Raw genomic sequence first — 24,361 nt, forward strand, 5'->3', positions numbered from 1 at the left:
GTCTCAGTCCAACATTTTGTTTTCAAACAGGAAGCACTTTGCAATCAATCATGGGTGTCCCGGCAATGTTTCGTTACTTGTCGAACAAGTTCCCAAAGCTTGTTACGCCATGCGCGGAGACCCCGTCGACAGTGGTACTGCGCAAGCTGACACCCCCGCATGCTCTTGAATCGAGAGTCACCCTAGTAGAGAGAGAGAGAGCGAGAGTTGCGCGACGGACGAAGGACATGAGCGTCGTTGAATGCTCCACACATGGAAAAGGGTCGATGGGAGAGTGAAAGAGAAGAGAGAGCGTTTTGCATTGCCTGAGTTTTTTTTTTTTTTTTTTTTTTTGGTGTCGTTTCCATTGCGTTGCCTTTGAGCTGACCCCCGTTTCGCACTGCTTCTGCCCGCTCACTCGTCCAACTCACGTTTGTGTGTGCTTGCTTTTGTGTTTGTGTCTCACAGATCAATGGCACCAAGGTCCCGATCGACACGAGCAGGCCAAACCCAAACCAGCAAGAGTTTGACAACCTCTACCTTGACATGAACGGTCTCATCCACCCATGCTGTCACCCCATCGACAGGTACATGCCAACGAAAACAAAACAAACAAAACAAAAAAAGGCGTCGCTTTTGCTTGTCACTCTACTCGGTGCCGTGTTTCGTGGTGGCCTATTCTGTTTGCTGCGCCATGCTTGGAATCGTTCTCCACCCAACTCCTTTTGGTTTGATGGTCTGCATTGTGGTTGGCATACTCACACATCTTGGTCTAAATCTGTTGTTTGACAGACCGCCGCCTGCGTCCGAGGACGAAATGATGGTGCTGATTTTCGAATACATTGAGCGGATTTTCGCGATCGTCCGCCCCCGCAAGCTTGTGTACATGGCTATTGACGGCGTTGCACCTCGTGCCAAGATGAACCAGCAGGTAATCCAAGCGCCCATGACAATCATTACAAGACACCGTTCCCCCCTCCCCTTGGGCCAGCAACACTAACTTTGATCAAACTTCATTCGCCTCGCTAGCGTTCTCGCCGATTCCGCGCCGTCCGAGAGGCTGCCGAAAGCGCCACCAAGCTTGCCGAGTTGCGCGCCAAGTTGGAAGCTGATGGTACGAATGCTCTATGACTTGTTGCGGTTGCCAATGGAATAATTCTTCTTAAAATCCGGTGTCTGTCTGCTCCATGTCTTTTCCCCGCCTCCCTTTGCCCTCCATCAGGCGTTCGACTGCCCCAAAAGAAAGGCCACAAGTTTGACTCGAACTGCATCACTCCCGGCACAGAGTTCATGGAGCAGCTGGCTGTGTGTCTCCGCTACTTTATCCACCGAAAGCTGATGGAAGATCCTGGCTGGCAGAACATCAAGGTCATCCTCTCGGACGCCAACGTTCCCGGCGAGGGCGAGCACAAAATCATGGACTACATCCGCCATCAGCGTGCGCACCCCGAGTACGATCCCAACATCAAGCACGTCATGTACGGCGCGGACGCCGATCTCATCATGCTCGGCTTGGCAACGCACGAGATTAGCTTTACCATCATTCGAGAGGAGTTTGTGCCCAACACACCGAAACCCTGCAGCATCTGCAACCAAATGGGCCACGAGAGCACCGAATGCCGCGGAGAGGCTTCCGTGCCTGACTCTACCGTCGAAGCCGCCCCTGCAAGCGGGCCCAAAAACTTTATCTTCATCTCGATTCCCATTCTCCGCGAGTACCTCTCGCACGAATTGCTCATTAGCGAGCGGCTGCCGTTCGAGTTTGACATTGAGCGTGCGATCGACGATTGGGTGTTTATGTGCTTTTTCGTCGGAAACGACTTTTTGCCCCACCTCCCCTCGCTCGAAATCCGCGAGGGTGCCCTCGAGACGCTCTTGAGCATTTACCGTCGCCGCCTGCCGAGCATGGGCGGATTCATCACCGACAGTGGTCAGGTTGTTGTTGAGCGTGCCCTCGAGATTCTCCGCGAGATCGGCACCATGGAAGACAGCATCTTCCAACGCCGGCACTCCGAAGACGAGCGCCAGAAGCGAAACGAGCAGCGTCGCGAGCAAGACCGCAAGCGTCGCGAACAGAGCGAACGCACCTGGTCTCCTTCCATGCAATTGTCTCAGCTCGGGGGCCCTTCTTCGAGCTCGCCTGCTCAACGCGCCCCACTCTTCTCCCATCCTCCTGGTTCTTCATCAGGCCCTGCTCACTCGTCTGGCTCATCTGCACTTCCAAAGCCGCCTGTGCAGAGCGACGCCGAGGGCCACCAAGCGAAAAAGATCAAGCCCGACAACTCTGCCAATCGCGACGCTGCCAAGGCACTCAAGGCTGCCCTCAGCGGCAACGCGACGGAAAGTGTTTTGGATGCCGCTGCAGCTGAGGCGGCCAACGCGGCGACCAGCGGCGACGCGCCTGTGGAGACCAGCAGCAGCATGGCGACCGACCAGGAGCCTCCGAAAGGCGTAAAGCGAGCTCACTCGGAGACAGATACGACACCAAGCGTTTCTCGTGACAACTCGCTCGCCAGCGAGTTTACGTTCGCGCCCGCGCCTGCTGAAGAAGCGCCCGCTGCAGCTGCCACCGCGACACCCGCGCTAGCTCGGGCATCCACTTCGTCACGCTCAAACACCCCTGCGCGCGGCGGCGATGAGGATGGCGAGGACGGCGGTGACAATGACGAGGTTCGCCTTTGGGAGCAAGGCTGGAAGGAGCGCTACTACCAAAACAAGTTCCACGTTTCTGCCGACGACAATGATTTCCGATCCAAGCTGGCTGCCGCGTATCTCGAAGGGCTCTGCTGGGTGCTGCAGTACTACTACCAGGGCGTGCCGTCGTGGAAGTGGTATTATCCCTACCATTACGCTCCGTTCGCGTCTGACTTGCCCGCCGCCACCAACGTCAACACCAAGTTCGACAAAGGACCGCGCCCCTTCCGTCCGCTCGAGCAGCTGATGGGCGTGCTTCCCGCTGCCAGTGGCAACTTTGTGCCCAAGACGTGGGCCAAGCTGATGAGCGACGACGAGTCCCCAATCCTCGACTTTTATCCCACCGAGTTTGAGGTCGACATGAACGGCAAGAAGGCTGCATGGATGGGCGTTGTGCTTTTGCCCTTCATTGAAGAAAAACGGCTGCTGGATACCCTGAAAACTGTGTACGACGACCTCCGCCCCGAGGAGGTGGAGCGAAACAAGCTCGGATACGAGGTTGTCTACGTGGGACACAAGCACGCCGGTTTCGACAGCATGTGCACCATCTACAGCAACAGCGCGCCCCCGCTGCCCACAGAAATCGAACCAAAGCTGTTCCAACAGATGGCTGGCAAGCTCGATCACGATGATGCGGTCTGTCTTCCCGGTAGCACATTCATCTCTCCTCTCCTCGAGTTTGGCCAAGAGTCGCTCGACAACAACCAAGCAATCAGTGCCAAGTACTTTATGCCAGAGTATCCCCGTGATTTCATCTTCAAGGCGACCATTCATCCCGCCGCCACACGTCCCCCGCCGTTGCTTACGCCTCAGGATTTCGAGGGCAAGAACAAGCAAATGCGTGGATACAGCCAACACAACAATGTCATCAACCACGACATGAACCGACCCCAGATGTCTCTCAACCCAGCCTGGCTTCCTCACTCTGGCGGCGGCGGCGGCGGCGGGTATGTTACTTTTTGTTTGAGATTGGATTGTGTTTGATGTTGGTACGAACTCTCTCGCTTACTTGTGGTGTTCTTTTTTTTTTGGTCGATCATCTTTGTAGCGATCGTGGTGGTTTCCGGCGCCACGACAGCGATGACCGTCGTAACAATGGACAACAACGCTTCGATCCTTACTATGGAAACCGAAATCAAGGTGGCCAGGGCTACCCGCGTGAAGACCGCGGTGGCTACGAGCAACGTGGCGGCTACGAGCACCGCGGGGGATACCGCGGAGGTCGAGGTGGTTTCAATGGAAGTCGTGGCGGCCATGATGGCTCCGACAATCGCGGCGGTTACGAGGGCAATCGCGGCGGTTATGAGGGCAATCGCGGCGGTTATGAGGGCAACCGTGGCGGTTATGAGGGCAACCGTGGCGGGTACGAGGGCAACCGCGGTGGCCAGTACAACCATCGTGGCGGGTACGACAACCACCGAGGAGGATACGGCGGCGGTGCCAGCAATTCTCCGTACGCGTCTCGCCCGCTGCCTTCTCACTATGTGCAGCCACCCCAGCAGCAGCAGCCACAACACCACCACCAACAACACCAACACCAACAAGGTTATAACGGAGGATATGGTGGAGCGTCTGCGCCTCCTGCCGCCGCCCCTCAGTACGGGTACGATTCGCGTGCCCACGGCGGTCGACCTCCGCAGCAAGGCTACTACACGGGACCTGCGGCCCAATCCTATCCGCCGCAGCAGCAACAACAGCCGCACCACCAGAATCAGGGGCAGCAGTACGGCGGTCCTCAGCAAGGCGGCTACCAACAGCCCCGACCAGGCACCTCGCCGTACGCTCGCCGCTAATCTTTATCGACTCTTGTTGTTTGTATCCCTTTTCCACTCTTTCGGGTGCACTGGCCTTCGTTTTTTATGTTTTGTAGTAAACAATTCCAGTTCTTGTCCTGTTGCTGTCCTGAACATTGACCGAGAGCTCCTCTCCTCTGTGTTTGTCATGTCTGCGATGTACGTGTCTGTTTGTGTGTGTGTGTGTCCATGCATGTAAGCATCAAAACGATGAAAATGTTTGACGTATTATACATAAAAAGCACGCTCAGTGCCCTGGCGAGTTTCCCCGCCCTCTTCCACGAGCCCATGCTCAGGTTAAAAACAAAAAAGGATTTCAGTTCTTGGATGCAGCGGCAGCGACGGCTGGGGCGACAGCAGCGGCGGGCTTGATGGCCTGCACAAGGACGGCGTTGAGCAAGGCAACAGCAACAATCAGGGCGCCGCCGGGAATGGTCCAGTTGAGCAAGTTCATGATGTTCGAATTACGAGCCCGAGCGAAACACTGTTCAAGTCCAAGCCGGCGACCACAACACGGCAGCAAGCAGGAAGAGCATGGAAACAGAGTGAGATCGTTGCTTTTAGCTTGGCAGTTGTTGCAGTGCAGCTCGAATCCAGCAGCCAGCGATCGAGGACACGCAATGAGGCGAGCAATGAAGGTTGTTGGAACAAAAGGGGGATGGGGGGGGGGGGAAGGTGCATGGGGTTTGGGAGGGCGATTGGGAAGGACGCGAAAGCCCCAATGCATCCCAATACACTTTGCATAGACAGGCTTACCTTGGATTTGGAAAAGTGACTGTGCGTGAGGACTGCAGCCAAATCAATCAATCAATCAATACCAAATATTAAATGAGTATGACAGAGTCAGCGATACTGCGAATGGGTTACCCAAGAGCGAGAGAGAGAGAGAGAGATAGAGAGAGAGATAGAGAGAGATGAAGCCGAGTTTTCCAGCCAGCCAGCCAGCGTCACCACTCTTCTACTTTTATGAAAACCTTTTCAATCCTGCCCTCCTCTTCGCTCCCCAATCATATTCATGCCAAGCTCAGACTTTTCGCCCAAAACCGCACAAACCGCACTCTTTTATTTTTTCAATTTTTTCGATTTTTTCAATTTTTTTTATTTGTTTGAGCTTCAATTCAAACACACAAGCAAAAAGCAAAGCAGCAAGCAGCGACTTTATCTCCCGCTTCCTCATTGCGATCATGGCGTCTGGACTCATGAAAATCGACCCAGAGCAGCTGTACGAGCGCCAGGAGCGCATCGGCAAGGGCTCCTTTGGAGAGGTATTCAAAGGGTAAGCCAAAAGTCAACCGGGGCTGCTTTCGTTCGTAGGGGAGCGGAAGCGGCCTGTCCTGTTCTTCAATCCAAACTATGTGGGGCAAGCGCGACTGTTCGAGCTGCTGAGCTGTTGAACTGGCGACGGAAACCGTTCAGTGGACTGACGCAAAAGTCAACTCAATGCAATTCAATGCAATTCCAGCCTTTTTTTTTTTTTTTTTTTCCTCTTCCTTCTGCGTATTGACCTGACCCCTCTTTGCTTTGCTTTGCTGCTGTGCGCTTGCATGCTTGCATGGCTGTCGTTGTCGCAGAATCGAGCGCACTTCGCGGATGCCCGTCGCGATTAAAATCATCGACCTCGAGGCGGCCGAAGACGACATTGAGGACATCCAGCAGGAAATTGCGCACCTCTCGCAATGCGACAGTGCGTATGTGACGCGGTACTTTGGGTCGTACTGCAAGGGGCCGCAGCTGTGGATTATCATGGAGTACCTCGGCGGCGGCTCGGTGCTCACGCTGCTCAAGCCCGGCCCGATCGACGAGGTTCACATTGCCATCATTATGCGCGAGATGCTCTTTGGCCTGGACTACCTCCACCAGAATGGCAAAATTCATCGTGACATCAAGGCCGCCAACGTACTGTTGTCGAGCGACGGCCAGGTCAAGCTGGCCGACTTTGGTGTCTCTGGTCAGTTGACCTCGACCATGTCCAAGCGCAACACTTTTGTTGGCACTCCGTTCTGGATGGCACCTGAGGTCATCAAGCAGTCTGGTTATGATTGCAAGGTGTGTGTGTGTGAGTGAGTGAGTGAGTGTGTGTGTGTGTGCGACAGGTACTTGCCCCACTTTCGACTGATTTGACTCACACACATTATCCTTTCTCTCATCTTCCTAGGCTGATATCTGGTCGCTGGGCATCTCCGCAATTGAAATGGCAAAGGCTGAGCCACCACACGCAAACATTCATCCTATGAAGGTACTCTTCATCATTCCCAAGGACCCTGCTCCAGTGCTTCACGGCATGTTTACGAAAGCCTTCAAAGAGTTTGTAGCACTGTGCTTGAACAAGAATGCTGCCGAAGTAAGATTGATTCCGTCTCGTTTTGCTTTTGCTGTGCTTGAGCGGGTCTTGTGGGCTATCTGCTCTTTCGTTTTTGTGTGAGCTTGCAGCTGAACGATCGTTTTGCTGCTGTTTATTGACATTCAGCGTCCTTCGGCGCGAGAGCTGCTAAAGCACCGTTTTATCGTTCGCGCAAAGCGAACGCAATATCTCCAAGAACTAGTCGAGCGATATCAGCAATGGGTGGCTGTCCAGGGCGAACAAGATCACGGCGACTCGACCAACGCTTCAAGGTGAGCCTCGCTTTTTTTTTTTCGATTTGTTTCGGTTTGTTGTTTTGTTTCGGTTTGTTTTGTTTTGTTTCGGTTTGTTTGGTTCGGTTTCGGTTTGAGTTTCCGCTAGCAATGCTTGTCTCACTTGTCTTGCATCGGATTTTGCGTGCGACATTTCCAGTGCTGCAACCGTCGACGCGGATGAAGAAGCCTGGATTTACGAAACAGTCAAAACAATGAAACATCAACGCAAGGTGAGAGACCAATTCCAGGCTTATTGTACCCCTGTCAACACGTCTGTTGATTGACAGCTTGTTGTTCATTCGGTTGTTACTAGGCTGCGCTACAACGACAAGATAGCGACTCGACCATGTTGGGCGATGATAGGTAAAAAAAAAAAGCTGTCTGGTTGCGTGTGTCCTCCCTCCGCCCTCTCTTCTCGGGTTTGGCCATCAAGCTCATCATGTTCTGCTCTTCCATTTTCTGATTCAACAGCTTGGCAGGTGGATTGCCAAGACCTTCAGGCACCGACAAGAGTTCCATCTATTCGACAATCAACTCGCGCACTGAAAACCCGACGCTTAGCGGCGCTTCGGCGAACACGACAGGGAGTGCAGCTTCCGGCACACCCTCAAACACTAGCGATGCTGTTGATGTCAAGACTTCATCATTGAGCGCACTCTCGGGACTGCTTCTTCCTTCGATCGAGGCGCTGAAGGGAGAATCGACCGAAGGCAACAAGGCACTCGTGTTGCTCGCCGAAGCCTTGCAGCGGGCGGAAGCTGCCCAACCAGGTGTGGCATTAAGTCTGGTCGATCGGATAGCAGACCAGGCAGCCGGCGTAACGCTGCGTCGCAACGGTGTCGTCACTCCCTCCACTGCCCCAAGCGGCACGTTTGCTACCACAAGCGGCAGCACTGCGGCCAATGTCCGAGGCACTGCAGAGTATCTTTTTGCGCGCTGGATGAACAAGTGTGTTGAGGTGGACGGCAAGGCTTTCAAGTAGCCAAAATGGATATGGTTTTTGAGATTGCCGCGTTCCTGTGACGTCGGCTTCACCTTGCATTTGCGGTTTTTTTTGCGTGTGTATGTGTTTTCTCTGATGTACTGTGATGAGATGCGTATTTTCCCCCCTCTAGTTTCTTGCCAGCTTGGCCTGATGACAAACTCTGAAATGGAGAACAAAAAAAAAAAAAAAACGCAGACCCCTCACTATTCAAAGCAACTCTCCAGGTTTGTCTCAAGGTCCTGACTTGACTTTCGAAACTACTAGGACACAAAGACACGGTCGTCGCTGGGTCACTTTTCATTTCTTTTTCTTTGCTTTTTTCCTATTCACAATGGTAAGCTTTTTTTTTTTTTTTTTTTTTTTTGCTTTTTTTTTTTCGCTTGTTCTCCATTCAACCCCCACATTGGAACCACGCGTTCCACTCGTCCCGGCTCGGTTTGATCTCTGTCATCCAAGCACCCTTGTTCTTCTTGCCATTCTTCACTGTTGTCTCATTGCCCTCTGGTTGTTGGATGATTTTGTATGGGGTTTTCGCTGACTTTGAGATCTCTTCGTTTTTTTTCTTCTTCGTTCTGTGTGATTGCTCCCTCCCCCTACAGCCTCTCCGCCTCGACATCAAGGTACGACTCCATTATATCCGCCATCCACTGCCCTCTGCGCAACCCCTTTGTTCCCTCGGTCTTCTCCTCCCTCCCCCTCTTTCGTCCTTGATTCACTTGCTCTGGTCCATTGTTCCATTGCGTTTCTGTCGAGCTGGCGTTTTTCACTCCTCCCCCTCCAGTCTCACCCCCCTTCGCCCCGCGTCGCCACAATCGCTTCTCTTCCTTCGTCTCACTCTCAACTCGCTCCCCGTAAAGTGGCGCGCACGGCCCAATCACAACACGCCACCCAACAAGTCCCTTTCAATTCACCACGGCTTTGGCTGGAAGTTTTTTTTTTTTTTTTTTTTTTTTTTTCCCTTTGGTCCATTCAATCGATTTGCAGAGATCGCCAACAAAAACACTCCCCTCACTTTCGTCGCCCGTCAACTCGACCACCTCCTTCTCACGGTTGTGCGTGTGACTTTCATACACTCGTCCTTGTGTCTTGCTTTTTGTGCGACTCACCCGACCTTGTCTCCTTCTTGCTCGAAATACTACAACGCAGCGAAAGCTCTCGGCGCGCTCTGATCGTGTCAAGAGCGTCGACTTGCATCCGGTTGAGCCGTGGGTGGTCTGCTCGTTGTACAATGGATCCATCCACATCTGGAACTTCGAGACGCAGGTCACGGTCAAGACCTTTGAGGTGACTGAGTTGCCCATCCGCGCCGTTCGTTTCATTCCTCGCAAGAACTGGATTGTTGCCGGCGCCGATGATATGGCTGTTCGTGTCTTCAACTACAACACGAGCGAGAAGGTGCATTCGTTCGAGGCGCATTCGGACTACATTCGCTCGCTGGCCGTGCACCCCACTCTTCCCTACTTGCTCACATCGTCCGACGACATGACCATCAAGCTCTGGGACTGGGATCGCAACTGGACGTGCGTGCAGGTCTTTGAAGGCCATTCCCACTATGTCATGATGGTCACGTTCAACCCAAAGGACACCAACACATTCGCCTCCGCCTCTTTGGACAAGACCATCAAGGTCTGGCAGCTCGGCTCGTCCGTGCCCAACTTTACGCTCGAGGGCCACGAACGAGGCGTGAACGCTGTGAGCTACTTTGAGGGAGGCGAGAAGCCCTACCTCGTTTCTGGCGCAGACGACCACCTCGTCAAGGTCTGGGACTACCAGAACAAGTCTTGCGTCCAAACCCTCGACGGCCACTCGCAGAACGTGTCTGTTGTGTGCTTCCACCCCGAGCTTCCCATCATTCTTTCGGGCTCAGAGGACGGAACGATTCGTGTCTGGCACGCCAACACGTACCGCCTGGAGAGCACGCTCAACTACGGCCTGGAGCGCGTGTGGGCCATTGCTCACCTCCGCGGATCCAACGCCATCGCGCTGGGCTACGACGAGGGCACAATCGTCATCAAGCTCGGCCGAGAGGAGCCTGCCATGTCCATGGACTCGTCCGGCAAGATTATCTGGGCGCGCCATTCAGAGATTCAGCAAGCCAACATCAAGGCCATTGCTGACGGCGCTGCTGAGGTCGAGGACGGCGAGCGCATTCCCATCAGCACCAAGGAGCTCGGCAGCTGTGAGGTCTATCCTCAAACGCTCTCGCACAACCCGAACGGCCGCTTTGTTGTGGTCTGCGGCGATGGCGAGTACACGATCTACACTGCGCTTGCTTGGCGCAACAAGGCCTTTGGCAGCGCTCTCGAGTTTGTGTGGTCGGCCGATTCCAGCGAGTACGCCACCCGCGAGAGCCACTCGACCATCAAAATCTTCCGCAACTTTAAGGAGCGCAAGGTGATCAAGCCCGACTTTAGCGCCGAAGGCATCTTTGGCGGCGCGCTTCTCGGCATTCGCGCATCCAACTTTATCGCCTTCTACGACTGGGAGACGACCGACCTGGTTCGTCGCATCGACCTCGTGCCCAAGTCTGTGATTTGGTCTGACAGCGGTTCGCTCGTAGCCCTCACCACCGACGATGCTTTTTACATTTTGCGCTTCAACCGCGATGCTGTTCAGCAACACCAAGACAGCAAGCAGCCCATCCCCGACGAAGGCATTGAAACCTCCTTTGACTCTGTTGGCGATCATTCTGACGTTGTTCGCACCGGCGTCTGGGTCGGCGACTGCTTCCTCTACACTAGCGCCAAGAACCGTGTCAACTATTTTATCGGAGGCGAGCTCGTCACTCTGGCCCACCTTGACTCGCCGCTCTATTTGCTCGGCTACATCGCCGAGCACAACCGTGTCTACCTCTGCGACAAGGACTTGAACGTTGTTAGCTTCTACCTTTCGGTGTCTGTGCTCGAGTACGAAACTGCCGTCATGCGCCAAGATTTCGCCGCCGCCGAAGCCATTCTGCCGCGCATTCCTCCAAAGCAACGCAACCGCGTCGCCCACTTTTTGGAGAAGCAGGGCTTCAAGGAGCAGGCACTAGCAGTCAGTGACGATCTTGAGCACAAGTTTGATCTCGCTGTCCAGCTCAAGAAGCTTAACGTGGCTTACGAGATGGCCAAGCACGCCGAGTCTGAGCTCAAGTGGCGACAGGTAAGTGGTTTTATTTTTTCTTTCGTGGCAGGAGAAGTTCGGCTTGCTCTTTTTTCCCTCCTTTTCTCTTGTGTGCGTGTGTGTCTGACTCGACTGGCATGTCTTCTCTGCGTTCATCCAGCTGGGTGAGCTCGCTTTCAGTGCTTGGGACTTGCGCCTGGCCGAAGAGTGTCTCTTCCAAGCAAAAGATCTTGGTGGCTTGCTGCTGCTGTTCAGGTACGTCGCCTCCTCCTCCTTCATCTGCTTGCATGTTCTTGGTACTTTCCTTGAAACTCCATCCATCTATCTGCTGAATCCATCTCATCTTTTGCTGGTTGTCTTGGCTACGCAGCTGCATTGGTAATGGAAACTCAATCCACAAGCTGGGCCAGCTTGCGATCGATGTCGGTCAGAACAACATTGCCTTTGTCTGCTACTTTTTGACAGGCGATCTCGAGCACTGCTTGGACTTGCTCTGCTCGACTGGTCGCTTGCCCGAAGCAGCCTTCTTTGCCCGTACATACCTGCCCAGCAAAGTTTCGAGCGTCGTGCGACTATGGCGCGAGAATCTCGCCACCACCAACAAGAAGGCCGCCGAGTCGCTTGCCGATCCGATGGAGTACGAGAATCTCTTCCCCGATCTCAGCTTTGCGCTCACTGCCGAGCGACTGATGAAGGCAACGCGTTTGCGACCCGTCCCCGCTGGCCAGTACGCCAACTTTAAGGACGAGCCCTCGCGCAACGTCATTGAGGAAGTCAAGCAGCTTTCTCCGGAAGCCATTGCTCGTCTCGAGCAGCAGCTCCTCGGTGGCTCTCCGCCGTCCCAACAAGCCCCGCAACCATCCTCACAACAGCCGCCCGAGCAGCCACAGCCAGCACAAGCAGCTCCTGCTCCCGCTGTCCGACAGGAGTCCATTCCTGAGCGTATCTCAACTCCTCCGCTTCCAATTGCTGTAAGTTTTTGATGTTTGTGGTTGTGTCCTTTTCTCGCCCCTTCTCGCCTCTTCTCGTTTTTTCTGTTTGGACTTTTGACTCACCTTCTGATCGCGGTCTCTCTCCCCTCTCGCTTTCACAGGAGCCAGCATCCCCTGAACGTACACCGCTTGCCCACGCCGCACCCAGTGGCGGCCTTCAAGCGCCCGGCTCGCCGCTGCCTTCGGCAAATATCAGCTCGGCTCCCGCCTCTCCACAGCAGCCCCGCGCTCCCCCTGCATCTGCGGCCTCGACCGCGCCCAACACCCCTGCAAAGAGCGCTCTCGCTGTTTCCTCTAGCGACGATCTTGATATCGATCTTGACGAAGATGTGGGCGAGATTGGAGACTTCAACGATGACGATGACTTGCTCGGCGACGAGTAAAGTTGTGGCACACAGCGTTCATTGAAACATCAAGTTTTCTTCTTGCTTATTCTTTTTGTTTTGTTGCTGTTATTGTCGATGAGTTTGTATTGTGTTGCTATTCTGACTGTAATTCTTTTTCTTTTTTTTTTGCTGTCAACGTACTTGTTATTTGTTTGGGATTACATTTTCAGTCTCCATCATCAGGATTTCGTGTATTCCATAGTTCATGTTGCCCAAAGCATACAGCGCCATGCCAGATTAACCCAGTCGCTATTCATTTGATAGTTGAAAACACCCCCCCCCACACGCCATCATCATGCAATCACATCCTTGTTGCCTTTCGTGGTGACAATCCGGTTGTCTCGGAAACGCATCATTTTCTTGCGATTATCCCAAACGCGACTTGTGTCAATCTTTCCAATTCGGTTTTCTTCTCCCTCGACGTGGCTTTTGATGGCGTATCGATCAACTGTTGAGCCGGAAACAGTAGCACAAGTTAGCAAAACGTAAAGTCATGCACACCGCGAGAAAAAAAAGAAAAAAAGAAAGAAGAACAAAAAAAAAAAACCAAAAAAAAAAAAAACCCCAAACAAAAAACAAACCACCAAGAAACTCGCGAACGCTTGCCACTTACGCATGACTTGACGCGTCTTTGTATCGAGGGTCTCGGAGCATACATCCGCAAGGCCAAATGTTTGCAGGTTTGATTTGTTGTGCTGGGTTGCATCGCTGGATGAAGCAGCCTGACTGAGTCGAGCGGCACAGGCGTCGGGGTCGTTGTTACAAAGACCCAAATAATACTCGATGGTTGAGACGTTTTCATGGGGGTAGATCTCGCAGAGCATCGCTACAACAGCGGGATCGGAGGATGCTGACGCCGCAATTTTGGGACTCGGCGCGGAGGGAGGCGCAGTGTCCTCCGAACTGGAGGTTTTGGCGAAAACCACAGGAGCCGTTGTATTATGAAAAAGCGCACCCTTTGTGCTTGTCGAGGCAAGCCGCGGGTGAGGGGTAGTCTTTGCTGGTGGGTGGTTTTTGCTCGACTCGCGCTGGTGTTTCGAAGGCTTCAACGTCGCTCCTTTGGCGCTGTCGGTTTCCGATGGCAGCTGAACAAGCGCTTCCGCGCAGGCAGAAACATCACCACCGGCTGCAGCAAGCTCGAAAGAAATCACATCGAGAGTTAGATGTGGGAAGAGCGCCAAGAGGTTGTGGACTTGCTCGTCCAACGGATCTTGTCGTTCAGGTTGTGCAGTAGCAACGGCGCCTGCGCCAGGCGAGGGTGCTTGCTTTTGTTGCTTGTTGGTTTTGGTGGGCTGCTGCTGGTGGGATGCGTTGCGATTTTTCTGTGACTTTGAAGATGGATTTGCTGCCGTTGACGAAACGTGTGCGCTCGATGCAATGCCATCCACGGGGGCGACATCAGCACGCTGCGATGCATAGGACACTGGCTTGCGCTCACATACGGCAAAATCCGCACTCGGGGTGCTTGGGTCCGACTTGCGCAGTGCCGAGTCCCCAGAGTCCAGATTCCCAGCCTCTAGCACTCGAGTTCTCGATAGGGACGGGGACGACGCTGTTCCGGTTGTGAACAAGGCCAGCGTCTCGGATCGCAGTCCACCCAGGGGATGCGGGGACACGGGCACGTCCAAGGGCGAGAGTTGTTGGGGTGCTGGTGCTCCTCCACCTGAAATTGGACCTGCCGGGCTCGAGTGAGTCTGTGACGCTGGCTGTGGTTGTGGTGATGACACTTCAGACGCGGTCGCAAAGGTCGGCGGCACGTTCAAATTGGAGAGTGAGACGGACAAGGCCGAATCCGGAGTGCTTGGGACACTTGACAGGGCGGACATGGACAGCTGGTGCTCGCGGTGATATTCCTGCAAGAACTCTAGAAATCCACGAACGGCCTCGGGACCATTGACGAGTTGCTCAAAGCCCGGAAGATACATGCTCAGCAAGTCGACAAATTCGAACGAGTCGGCAGAAAAGTCGCCCGCAGTCCACAAGTCGCTCAGAAAACTGTGTCACGACAGAGAGTACAAGGTACGATTTCGTTAACGAAGGCGGGGGTGGGGTGGGGGGGGCAGTGGGCAGAGGAGGAGAGTGAGCGTTTTGGCGGGAAATGCTCAAACGAACATCCAACGAATGAACCCCGTGCGTCGCAACCTCGCATGCCGCCTCCCCTGTGTTCACCAGCTTGCATGTTGCTCAATTTGAGGGGGGGGGCGGGCAAGCAGGCATGACGCAACCTGGACTGGGCTCTCCTCATCGGCTTTTGTTCCCGCCACTTCTCCCGCTCTCTCTCCCACTCTCCAATACGATGCAACTGACCTGACAATGTAGCTCTCGATGACATTTTCAACACACGCATCAGGCATGAGCTCTGCCAGAAATGACAGGAAGCGCTCCTTGAGGAAGGTGTCTGGAGCAGGCGCAGTCGTGCTGCTGCTGGCGAGCGGCATTGGGGAACAAGAAGACTGAACGAACAGCAGGGCCAGGTTGCTGGATGGACGACCACTACTACTACTACTGCTATTGCTGCTCGCACTACTTGTGCCATTATTGGAGCTGAAATAACTGCTCGTGATGCTATTGCTAGCAGACATCTGGGAGGCAGACACGGCCGCACTCGGCAATTCGGGGCCGCTGCCGTCGAGGTTCTGCCGCTGCTCTTCTGGCCGCCTCGTACATTTGTTTTTCAAGTAAATATTGAGAATTCTCAATGGCCGGAAATTGTGAATCCCTCAGGCGAATGATGAATGCGTCGCAAATTCGTGTGTGGAGCACCAAAATAGATTTCAGCGGAAAATCGAAAAAAAAAAAAAAAGAGACTGGGAATTGCATTGGCGAGAAAACTGTCATCAAAAAAAAAAAAAAAAAAAAAAAAAGGATTTCGAGGAAGACCAAAAATTTCAAGGAATAAGAAAATCAGCAAAAGATGGTGACTTTGCGTTGAAAATGGTTGGGTGGTTGAACAATGAAGGTCAAAATAAAATTAGTATAGACGAAAAAATGCTGTACATACATGCATGACGAGTGAACATTCAAAGCGCGTTCTGCCTAAATCTTCCCGGCTTGCGACTCGACATGTAGCACCGATCGAGTAACAACGTCGGTCAGCAGGTGGTCGCCGCCAAGAGCACGAATCATGCCGCAAACGACATGCCATTCGCTGGAGAGACGAGCATCCGCGGAGACGTTGCTGACAAACTCAATAATGTCGTTTCGAAGAGAACGCTGCTCCTCAGTGAGGAGCGGATCGTACTGTGGCTTGAGCAGATAGGCAGCTGTGGTGGAAGCCTCGGAGCTCAGGTAATCCAGGAAAATATCGAGGCGACGGGCTGCGATGGCAATCGAGTCGGTCGAAACGTAGAACGGAGGGAAGGCCGGGTTCTGGTTGCCCTCAGACAAATGGTCCTGCGCACTGTCAAACGGTTGGCTGTGGGTGCTGTGGATGGTAGGGTTACTTGAGATGGAGGAAGAGCGATCGCGAGCTGCGTCTGCTTGCATGGGAACCATGTACAGGTCATCTTTCCACAGCATGTCGACGATTCGATTGCGGATGAGCGTGAGGGAAGTGCCGAACTGGGTTCCAGCTCTGATGGTGGCGGGCAGGCTGCCTGCCGTCGAAGATGCCAAGGTGGTGCTTGCCGAGCCAACCGGTATCGACGGCTCGTTGGTTTTTGGCGGAGCGGTGGCGAGTGCCGTTAGTCCCGCCAAGGCTGCCGGTTGACTCGCGAGATCATTCACGATCGCCGCTGCGGAAACGACGGGTGCCGAGCTGCTCGTAGTGCTTCGAATGGCGCGTCGCACCTCGTCAACGACGCGATGAAAGTTGTCGTCCTGCAGCGAAAATCCCACAAACAACATGTGCCGTGTGATGAGCAGCGACTGCACAATGCCTTGAAGGGCCGATCGCCGTGTAGCATAGCGCATGTAGTCTTCGCGCGTCAAGACAATGTCCTCCGGGTGACTGGCGCAACCATGCATCTTGAGAATCCACCGGTCGCAATTCGAGGCGGCCGAGTACGGAAGCACGGCAACCCGGAGATTTGCCGCCTGCGACGCTATTTCAAACATTTGGTCGTAATTCGTCGTAACGACCTCTTTGACGGGGAGTCCCGCCAAGAGAGCTGAGGCAAGAGTGCACTGCAGAAGAATGGAAAACAAACAAACAAACAAACAAACGAACGACAGAGGTGAGAATGCCAAATCACTTTGTTTTGTGTGTGTATGTGTGTGCGTTGAACGAGAAGAGGTATGCATTCGTTACCTGCTTCACAGCAACGCGACGCGCAACCGCCTTTGCCAGCTCCAACGAACCGCCAATGTGCAGCTCAACCACTCGGGCACTGTCGAGATAGTTCTACAAAAGCCATTCCTCCATGAGGTCAGAGGCAAGTGCAATCGGACGAGCCGCTTTGAAGCAATCCAGTTGAAAAATGCATACCATCGTCTGGAGGACATGGCGTTCTTCAGCTGTCATGCCGGCCTCACTCGCGAGATCATCAATCAATCCGCTCCAGGACGGCAGACCAGCGCCAGTGCTACTGCCGGCACCAAGGAACAGGACCAAGTCACCGCTCTTGGCTGCTTGCGCAAGGCGCTGAGCTTGCTTGATCAGTTCTGAGTCGAGCAATTCCCACGTTTCCTCAAAGCGCCGTCGCAGAATTTGAATCGCAGCAAACTTGGAGCGGTCATTCAGGACGAGGCAAATGTCGATTCTGTGCAGACGAGCTGCGTTGTACAGCACAGGCATGAGCAGGGCCACGACACCTCCAGCGGCTCTGGTCCAAGGAGAAAGAGAGCACGCAAGAAAAATAATGGTGAGCCAGGCCACGCTCTGGCGCTACATTCAGTCCCAATGCACCAATCCAATACGACAATAAAAAGAACAATCGGCACTGACTGTTCTGCTCCGCCTTTGCCGGTACCGACGAGTGGAAGACCAATCAGATGCTTTGCCCGACGAAATCGGGGCTCGGAGCGCTTCAAGTGCGCGGAGACCTCTTGAAAGAAGAGCTTGGCACCCTCAATGTACCATGTAATGTCCTGGCAAAAGTGTCGATTGTGGTTGCTCGCCAGTTCATTGGCGGAATGGACCTCCGTGTCGCATTTGCTACATAAATCGGCGTCGTCTTGTGTGCAATGCACAACTGCGGTTGAGTCATGGCACAGGTTGCATTTTGGAAGCTGCGCAGAGCCGGAGGAGGAGGAGTAGGAGGAAGGGAAAAGAATATCAAACTCATTCAGCAACGGCGCGGGAGTCAAACAACAACGCCAACCAGAGCTGAGCAAAGCGCGTACCTTGATTCCTCCAACATTCACGAGCCACGGCTCGCTCAAGTCCGGCGAAAACGTGTCCACCCGTTTGATGCGCACACCATCATTCTTCCAATCCGCGGGCTTCGGGCCTGGCTCAATGTAGCCAGTTTTGCTCCAACAGCTCTCAATCACCATGTTCTCGTCCGTGGGAACCATCCAGGCATCGCACGCCAACTTTGTGAGATCTCCTAGAGCCACAAACACCTGCGCATAATCGACACAGTTGAGAACACCTTCTGCCATGCTTTCGCCCCTCAACGTCCGAAAGGCATTTTAAAATCCAGGACGCCTGTCAACATACATGTCCACGCTCGTCAATGTTCTTCGAGTCTGGAAACTCAGCTAGCCTCTGCGGAGAGTTCATCACGTCCTCCAACGAGCCGGCACGAGACGGGCGCGAAATACGAGCGTGGCCAGTCCTGGCGGCGGAGCTTGGTGAGCCGACGGGTTTGAATTGTGATGCCCCAACGGAAAACTTTCGCGGAGAACTCAACCCAACGGGGCGCGGTAGCCCTGGTGTTGGTGTTTTGCTTGCAGAGTCATCGCTGGTGATTGAATTTTCGGCAGCAGGCTGTGTGTGTAGGAACGATGGCTCTTCAAACAGTTCTTGTGTCGAGTCTAGCAGCTTGGTAGTAGGCACGACTTCCTCAACGTGAGAGTCAGCAGAGTTCGCGACATTCCCATTTGTTTCAGCTCGGGAATCTTCAGGGACTTCTTCTTGGTCTTGGTTGAACTGATGCGGAACTGATTCATCATGCTGGGATTGTTGGGGCTCGAGGTCTTGTTGTGGAGCCATAGGAGCTGACGCAGGATTCAATTGCGCTCTGGCAGTGTCGCCCGCTTGCATCCGAGATGTCTGACTTTGTGGTTGGCGTTGTGGCGACTGAGGCGGAGTTGAGCGAGTGGACATCGTCGTCCGACTTGGCGATTTTGGCGTGTTTGACGCGGAATAACGCGACGCAGCATTCATTGTAGAAGCGTGCTCATGATGAGACGATGACAGTGATGATAATGACGGCGATGATCCCTGTTCAGATCCAGACAACTTTGTCGCTGAGCCAGTCTGAGCAGCAGTATTCGTGCGATTTGGGATGCCTGGAACGGGCTTGGAGACAGACGCTTGTCTTGGTGGTTGTGATGACGAGCCATTTGCATGGTGATGATGATGCGCACCATTCATGGCTTGCGGGCGCTGCTGCGTGAGCTGGTGATGACTCGCGTTCGTATGAGCGTGAGAACGGGGCGACGCCATGCGGGAGCCAGCTGCATTCAACATTGCGTAGCCTGCGCCTGTGCTATGAGGACTAAGACTGCTGCTCGGGTTTGGATTCGGATGAGGAGTGGGACTCGGACTGCTGGTGCGTTGGCTGCTGGGCGCCGTTGAAGCAGTTGAAGCAGCAACAGCAGCAACAGCAGCACTCACTTCTGTCCCGCCAGCACGACCAGCACGGTGCATGGAGGACTCTGATGCATGGTGTGCATGTGCATGCGAATGGCTGTTGGCAATGCTGGTAGAGTCCGCCATTGACGGCGCTGATTTGGATGGATTGCTTGAAATTGAACCAAAAACACTCAAACGCTCAGAAAATCTTAGAAAAAAACAGGACTGCGGTGCTCAGACAGTCATCCACTTGTTTTTTCAAAGCAAGTGCTCGTTCGTTCTCAAAATCTGATTTCCATCCAATCGATTCAGTCTTCATTCAATCGTAAACGCTCAGAAAATCAGGAAAACAAAAGCCATGGATCCTGAGATGATGCGGATTATGGGGTTTGCCTCGTTTGGCGGCAGTGGCGCGACTGCGGCATCATCCTTGGCATCTTCATCCTCATCGTCGAATGTGAATGCAGCCAAGATGGCCGCAGCGAAGAGTGGAGTGAAGCGAAGTCACAACGCAATGGCAGCGATCAGCAACTACGACGACGACGACGACGACGACGACGACGTCGATCAAGATCAAGATCAAGATCAAGACAAGGATCAAGATCAAGATCAAGATCAAGAGCGTGGTCATGATCGAGCTGGTGCTGCATTGCACGCAGTGAAGCGAGCACGGCAGGACGACGACGACGACGACGACGACGAGGATGATGATGTGGGACCAATGCCAGCGCCGTCGTCCAGTGTAGGCCCAGCTGCAAATGCGACGAAAAGCACAAGCAGTGCCATGCCAATGGGACGCAAGGATGACGACAAGGGTCAGGGCAAGGATCAGAACGAGGACGACGAAGACGATGATGACACGTTCATGCCGCCGCTCCCGCCAAGCCACGCCAAGAAGGACGACGACGACAATGACGATGACGATGACGACGACGATGATGACGATGACGATGACGGAGAGCCCGTGGACGAGCGCACAGAGCGACTGAACAAGATGCCCGTTTCGCACGAAATCACGCTGGTGCATGGCAAGAAGCCCGTATCCGCACTGGCGTTGGATCCGTCTGGCGCACGACTCGTAACAGGCGGCCACGACTACCTCATGCAGTTCTGGGACTTTGCGGGCATGGATCGGTCGTTCAAGTCGTTCAAATCGGTCGAGCCACTTGGCCGCTATCCCATTCGCGCTCTGCAGTACAATTCAACCGGTGATATGCTTGCCGTAGTTTCTACTGGACCTCAGGTACAGTTTTTTTTTCCGTGCTTCTAGAGGGGGGGGGGTTCTCGGATTTGGTGTGAGAATCTCCCGTGGTCATTCACTCGAACATCTCACCGTTTTGTCGCTTTGGTGTAGCTTCGAACCTACGACCGCGATGGTAACTACTTGCTCGAGTCAGTCCGAGGTGACATGTACTTGAGTGATATGGGTAACACGAAAGGGCACACTGGAACCATCACCGGAGTGGCGTGGAGTCCGCGAGAAAAATCAGTGTTTGTGTCTTCCTCGCACGATGGAAGCATTCGCGTGTGGGACGTCAATGTTCATGTGGCTGGCTCCAAGATTACACAACACAAAGATTTAATCCGGATAAAGAACGGGCACGGGCGCAAGGCCTACGCGGCATGCGTGTCCTATTCGCCGGATGGCGCCTATATCGCCGCGGGCGTGGAAGACGGCTCGATTCAGGTGTACAAGTCGAGCAGCCCTTACTTGCGCCCCGCCATTGTCATTAAGAATGCGCACGAGACGGATGCGAATCGCCACATTAGCTGCGTTCGTGTGTCCCGCGATGGCAAGCACCTGCTGAGTCGTGGCATGGACCATACCATGAAGCTGTTTGATTTGCGCAAGTACAACAAGCCGCTGCAAGTCTTCCCCGACCTTCTCAACTTCCACGAGGAGACAGAGTGCGGCTTCAGCCCTGACGATCGCATGGTGTTTACCGGGACCTCCCTTCCTCCGCCCGAAGCGCGTGTCGCGACTGCCGAGCCACAAAGCGGGTCGCTCGTGTTCTTCGAGGCTTCCGACAACTTTGAGCGCATCCGAGCGCTGGGCGTCACCGGCAATGGCGACGTAATTGGCTGTCTGTGGCATCCTCGCCTCAATCAAATCGTTGCTGGCTGCTCCACTGGCGAGGCCAAGGTTCTCTACAGTCCTCACTTCAGCGTCCGTGGTGCAACGCTGTGCGCTTCGCGAGCTCCTCGCCGAGCCGACACGGCAGACTACCAGGTCAACATTGGCAAGGACTTCAAGATTTACACGCCATACGCGTTGCCAATGTATCGCGTAAGGCGGCCTTTGGTCGTTCGAACGTTCAGTGCTTGTTGCTTGATTTTCTTGCGTCCATGCGCTGATTTTTTTGTTTTGCTTTTTTTGTTTTGGGTGGTCTGTTTGAATTTTTTTTTTTAAATCTGTTGTTGCCAAATTCCGCAACTTCAGGAGGAAAAGCCGCGATCCGAGAAGCGTGCCCTCATCAAGGCCCGCGCCGATCCCCTCAAGTCCAAGCGCCCAGAAATGCCCGTCACCGGCCGTGGTGCCGATGGTCGCACTGGTGTCGAAACATGGACGCAACAGGCAGCCAAGACGTTGGTCAAGGACAAGCTGCGCGAAGAAGACCCGCGTGAAGCCATCCTGCGACATGCCCAAGCTGCTGCGGACAATCCCGTCTTTACCAAAGCCTACCAAAAAACCCAACCCAATCCGCTATTTGACGAGCATGCTGGAGAGGGCGATGCTGGAAGCGATCTTCCCTGAAAAGCCTTGCATTGTTTGGTTGGCGTCGTTGTTTTGGTTTGGTTTGACTTTTGTCGCAAAGTAAACAAGATTAGAAGATTAGAAGATTTAGAAGATTAGAACGTGTCAGTCTATTACGAAATCCGACATAGCTTGACGAAAGGGGTGGCTCAAACAACCACACACCGACGTCAGTTTTAAAAACAACAAAGCACAAAAACACACTCCTTGCAACAGATGAAAAATCTCAAGCAAGCGCCTTATTGGGGCTTGTCGCTATCGTCTTCTTCAGCCTTGGGGTCTTTTGGCTTGGCTGGCGGGACGCCAGTGGCAATGGCTCCCAAAACGCTTTGGATGCGGGGATCCGAAGGATCGACACCGGGGAGTGAGCCGAGCACAGAGTTCAAAAAGCTCGGGTCCATCATGGATGTTGCGGGGTTGGGTGCAATGCTGGTGCTGGCCGCTGCTGCTGGTTGTGATGCTGACGCCGCCGATTCAGCGCCTGCAGCCATGGACATTTGCACAGCAAGGGCAAGCTGCTCGTCTTCTGACATGGTGTCCATGCTCATCGGCGCCTCAGTTGGGTTGCCGCCGACGGACATGGACAGTGCCTGGGCGAGGAGAGCCGCCTCATCATCGTCCTGCGACATGGGCACCGGCGCTGCTGCAGCGGGTTGGGCGTCGCCAGCAGGTGCGCCGCCGGCACGTCGACTTTCCGCTTCCTGTCGCTGCCGCTCTTCTTCCATGGAAACACGAAGGGCAAGAGCGAGCTCGGGGTCCAGGCTGGGATCGACGCCAAACTCAAAGCCGCCGCCGCTGCCGGCACCGTCGCCGCCAGGAATGCCGCGCATGGGGTTGCCGTCTTCGCTCATGAACAACGGGGACGACATGACAATGTTTGACAGCACATGCGGGCCTGGTGGCACCGTGATGAGATGCGAGTTGGCGTCCTTGTTGACGGCGGCAATCAGGGCCTCCAGCTTGAGCGTGTTTTCAGCCTCCTCGCCAAAGTTGATAATGTCGAGGGCAATGTTGTTCTTCTTGAGCTTCTTGCCAAGCTGTTGTGGTTTAAAATAAGAAGAAGAAGAAGAAGAGACAGGTGAGCATTGGGAGACGGCATTGCTCGCTTGCTTGAAAACACAAACCTTGACGAGATCAGCCTCCAGCTCGGTGACAGGGCTTCCGACAAAGGCCATGATACGTTGGCGCTGATCCTTGTTGCCTCGGTGCTTCAATGCGAGCTGGGAAAAGAGCGCCAACGTTGAAGAGAGGCATGAGCGTGCAGGTCTCAACAACAAAAGAGTTTAGGCTTTGAATGACCTACCGTGGCGACGTTGATGGCGCTGCTGAGCGAGATCTGGTCTCGCAGCTTGACTGTGTGCATGTTTGTGATGATGTGGCCCATGTTGGATGTCAGATTGACGACCATCTCTGGTCTGTTGTACGCACGCAACGCAACACAACAAAAACGAGTGAGAATAGAGCAAATCTCGCGGTTTTTTTTCCCCGCCGTTTTCCCTCGGCTGGTGCAGTGCATTGAACGCATTCGCCACCCAAAGTCGTCGCTGGACTTTTGAGTTGACGACGAAACGCATTGCATCGAATACAAAGCAAAAAAAAAAAAAAGTTCGAGAAACTCGATTTTCGAGAATGAAAATGGCTTACTTTCCAGCGGCGGCGAGGATGCCGACCGAGCTCTCTGCGTCTTGCTCCATCTTGAGTTCGCAGACGAGGACAACGGCGTCGTGCTGAGCGAGTGTGGGGCGGGGAGGGTGGGGGTCGTGGGGTGCATGGAGAGTCCAAAGCAGAGTGAGTCGACCAAGTGAAACAAAAAAAAAAAAAAAAAAGTCAATGGAAAAGTCAATGGAAAAAAAAAAAAAAAAAAAAAAAACGGTCACAAAAAAAAAAAAAAAAAAAAAAAAAAAAAGCGACCAAGACGACGACGACGACGACGACGACGACGGCGCTGGTGCAACAGCCTCAAAGAGCATGCAATCAGACAGAGAAGCAGGCGCGAGATCGATGCCCGTCACAACGCATGGCAGTCCCACCCCCGCCCGATCGACTGGTCGTCTCGGTCATTGAACGCTGCTCGGCTTCTTTTTTTTTTTTTTTTTGTTTCTTCCTTGGCCCAAAGCAAAGGAGCAGCGATGATGCGTTCTCTTACCTGTGCTTCACGCCGTGTCGGGATGTAGTCGCCGTTGCGCATCCACTCGCTGTTGTCGATGCTGAGCAGCCCAAAAAAAAAAAAAGAAAAGAAAAAAAAAGCGATAAAAATCGGTGAGTTTATACGGATTACTAACGAAACCAAAGCAAAGGCTCCTTACCAAACGATAGTTGCTTCTTTGACCATTTTGTGAGACAAAAAATCAAGAATGAGTGCTCGAGTTTTTCG

General features: G+C 53.8%; 7 protein-coding genes across 7 annotated transcripts; 4 read left to right on the forward strand and 3 right to left on the reverse strand.

The window, feature by feature from the left end:
* The first annotated feature begins 14 nt into the window (after positions 1-14).
* Positions 15-4,689, forward strand: CAOG_00921 (5'-3' exoribonuclease 2). Its single transcript, XM_004365735.2, has 6 exons — positions 15-134; positions 448-566; positions 772-910; positions 1,009-1,093; positions 1,202-3,620; positions 3,722-4,689. The coding sequence occupies exons 1-6, from the start codon at positions 51-53 to the stop codon at positions 4,464-4,466; spliced, it is 3,591 nt and encodes a 1,196-aa protein (XP_004365792.1). The 5' UTR covers positions 15-50; the 3' UTR covers positions 4,467-4,689.
* An 850-nt stretch (positions 4,690-5,539) lies between these two features.
* Positions 5,540-8,260, forward strand: CAOG_00922 (serine/threonine-protein kinase 24). The gene is made up of 7 exons (XM_004365736.2): positions 5,540-5,742; positions 6,038-6,512; positions 6,622-6,807; positions 6,934-7,079; positions 7,240-7,312; positions 7,396-7,445; positions 7,554-8,260. Exons 1-7 carry the CDS (start codon positions 5,651-5,653, stop codon positions 8,062-8,064), a joined length of 1,533 nt encoding a protein of 510 aa, XP_004365793.1. The 5' UTR covers positions 5,540-5,650; the 3' UTR covers positions 8,065-8,260.
* A 117-nt stretch (positions 8,261-8,377) lies between these two features.
* Positions 8,378-12,729, forward strand: CAOG_00923 (coatomer subunit beta). The gene is made up of 6 exons (XM_004365737.2): positions 8,378-8,401; positions 8,667-8,687; positions 9,214-11,211; positions 11,333-11,427; positions 11,543-12,143; positions 12,266-12,729. The coding sequence occupies exons 1-6, from the start codon at positions 8,399-8,401 to the stop codon at positions 12,545-12,547; spliced, it is 3,000 nt and encodes a 999-aa protein (XP_004365794.1). The 5' UTR covers positions 8,378-8,398; the 3' UTR covers positions 12,548-12,729.
* CAOG_00924 (hypothetical protein) lies at positions 12,681-15,339 on the reverse strand. Its single transcript, XM_004365738.2, has 3 exons — positions 14,858-15,339; positions 13,164-14,545; positions 12,681-12,998 (listed from the first exon to the last, which is right to left on the reverse strand). Exons 1-3 carry the CDS (start codon positions 15,130-15,132, stop codon positions 12,844-12,846), a joined length of 1,812 nt encoding a protein of 603 aa, XP_004365795.1. The 5' UTR covers positions 15,133-15,339; the 3' UTR covers positions 12,681-12,843.
* Positions 15,340-15,541: 202 nt separating this feature from the next.
* CAOG_00925 (hypothetical protein) lies at positions 15,542-19,493 on the reverse strand. Its single transcript, XM_004365739.2, has 6 exons — positions 18,153-19,493; positions 17,834-18,055; positions 17,436-17,719; positions 16,977-17,313; positions 16,800-16,892; positions 15,542-16,675 (listed from the first exon to the last, which is right to left on the reverse strand). The coding sequence occupies exons 1-6, from the start codon at positions 19,374-19,376 to the stop codon at positions 15,587-15,589; spliced, it is 3,249 nt and encodes a 1,082-aa protein (XP_004365796.1). The 5' UTR covers positions 19,377-19,493; the 3' UTR covers positions 15,542-15,586.
* A 12-nt stretch (positions 19,494-19,505) lies between these two features.
* On the forward strand, positions 19,506-22,065 carry CAOG_00926 (WD repeat-containing protein 70). Its single transcript, XM_004365740.2, has 3 exons — positions 19,506-20,475; positions 20,587-21,519; positions 21,673-22,065. The coding sequence occupies exons 1-3, from the start codon at positions 19,591-19,593 to the stop codon at positions 21,985-21,987; spliced, it is 2,133 nt and encodes a 710-aa protein (XP_004365797.2). The 5' UTR covers positions 19,506-19,590; the 3' UTR covers positions 21,988-22,065.
* Positions 22,066-22,073: 8 nt separating this feature from the next.
* CAOG_00927 (proteasome 54kD subunit-PA) lies at positions 22,074-24,339 on the reverse strand. The gene is made up of 6 exons (XM_004365741.2): positions 24,294-24,339; positions 24,134-24,194; positions 23,632-23,714; positions 23,291-23,402; positions 23,112-23,207; positions 22,074-23,024 (listed from the first exon to the last, which is right to left on the reverse strand). Exons 1-6 carry the CDS (start codon positions 24,317-24,319, stop codon positions 22,227-22,229), a joined length of 1,176 nt encoding a protein of 391 aa, XP_004365798.1. The 5' UTR covers positions 24,320-24,339; the 3' UTR covers positions 22,074-22,226.
* Between the last annotated feature and the right edge of the window lie 22 nt (positions 24,340-24,361).

Source organism: Capsaspora owczarzaki (genome assembly GCF_000151315.2).
Source record: "Capsaspora owczarzaki ATCC 30864 unplaced genomic scaffold supercont2.1, whole genome shotgun sequence".
Classification (NCBI taxonomy): Eukaryota; class Filasterea; order Ministeriida; family Capsasporidae; genus Capsaspora; species Capsaspora owczarzaki.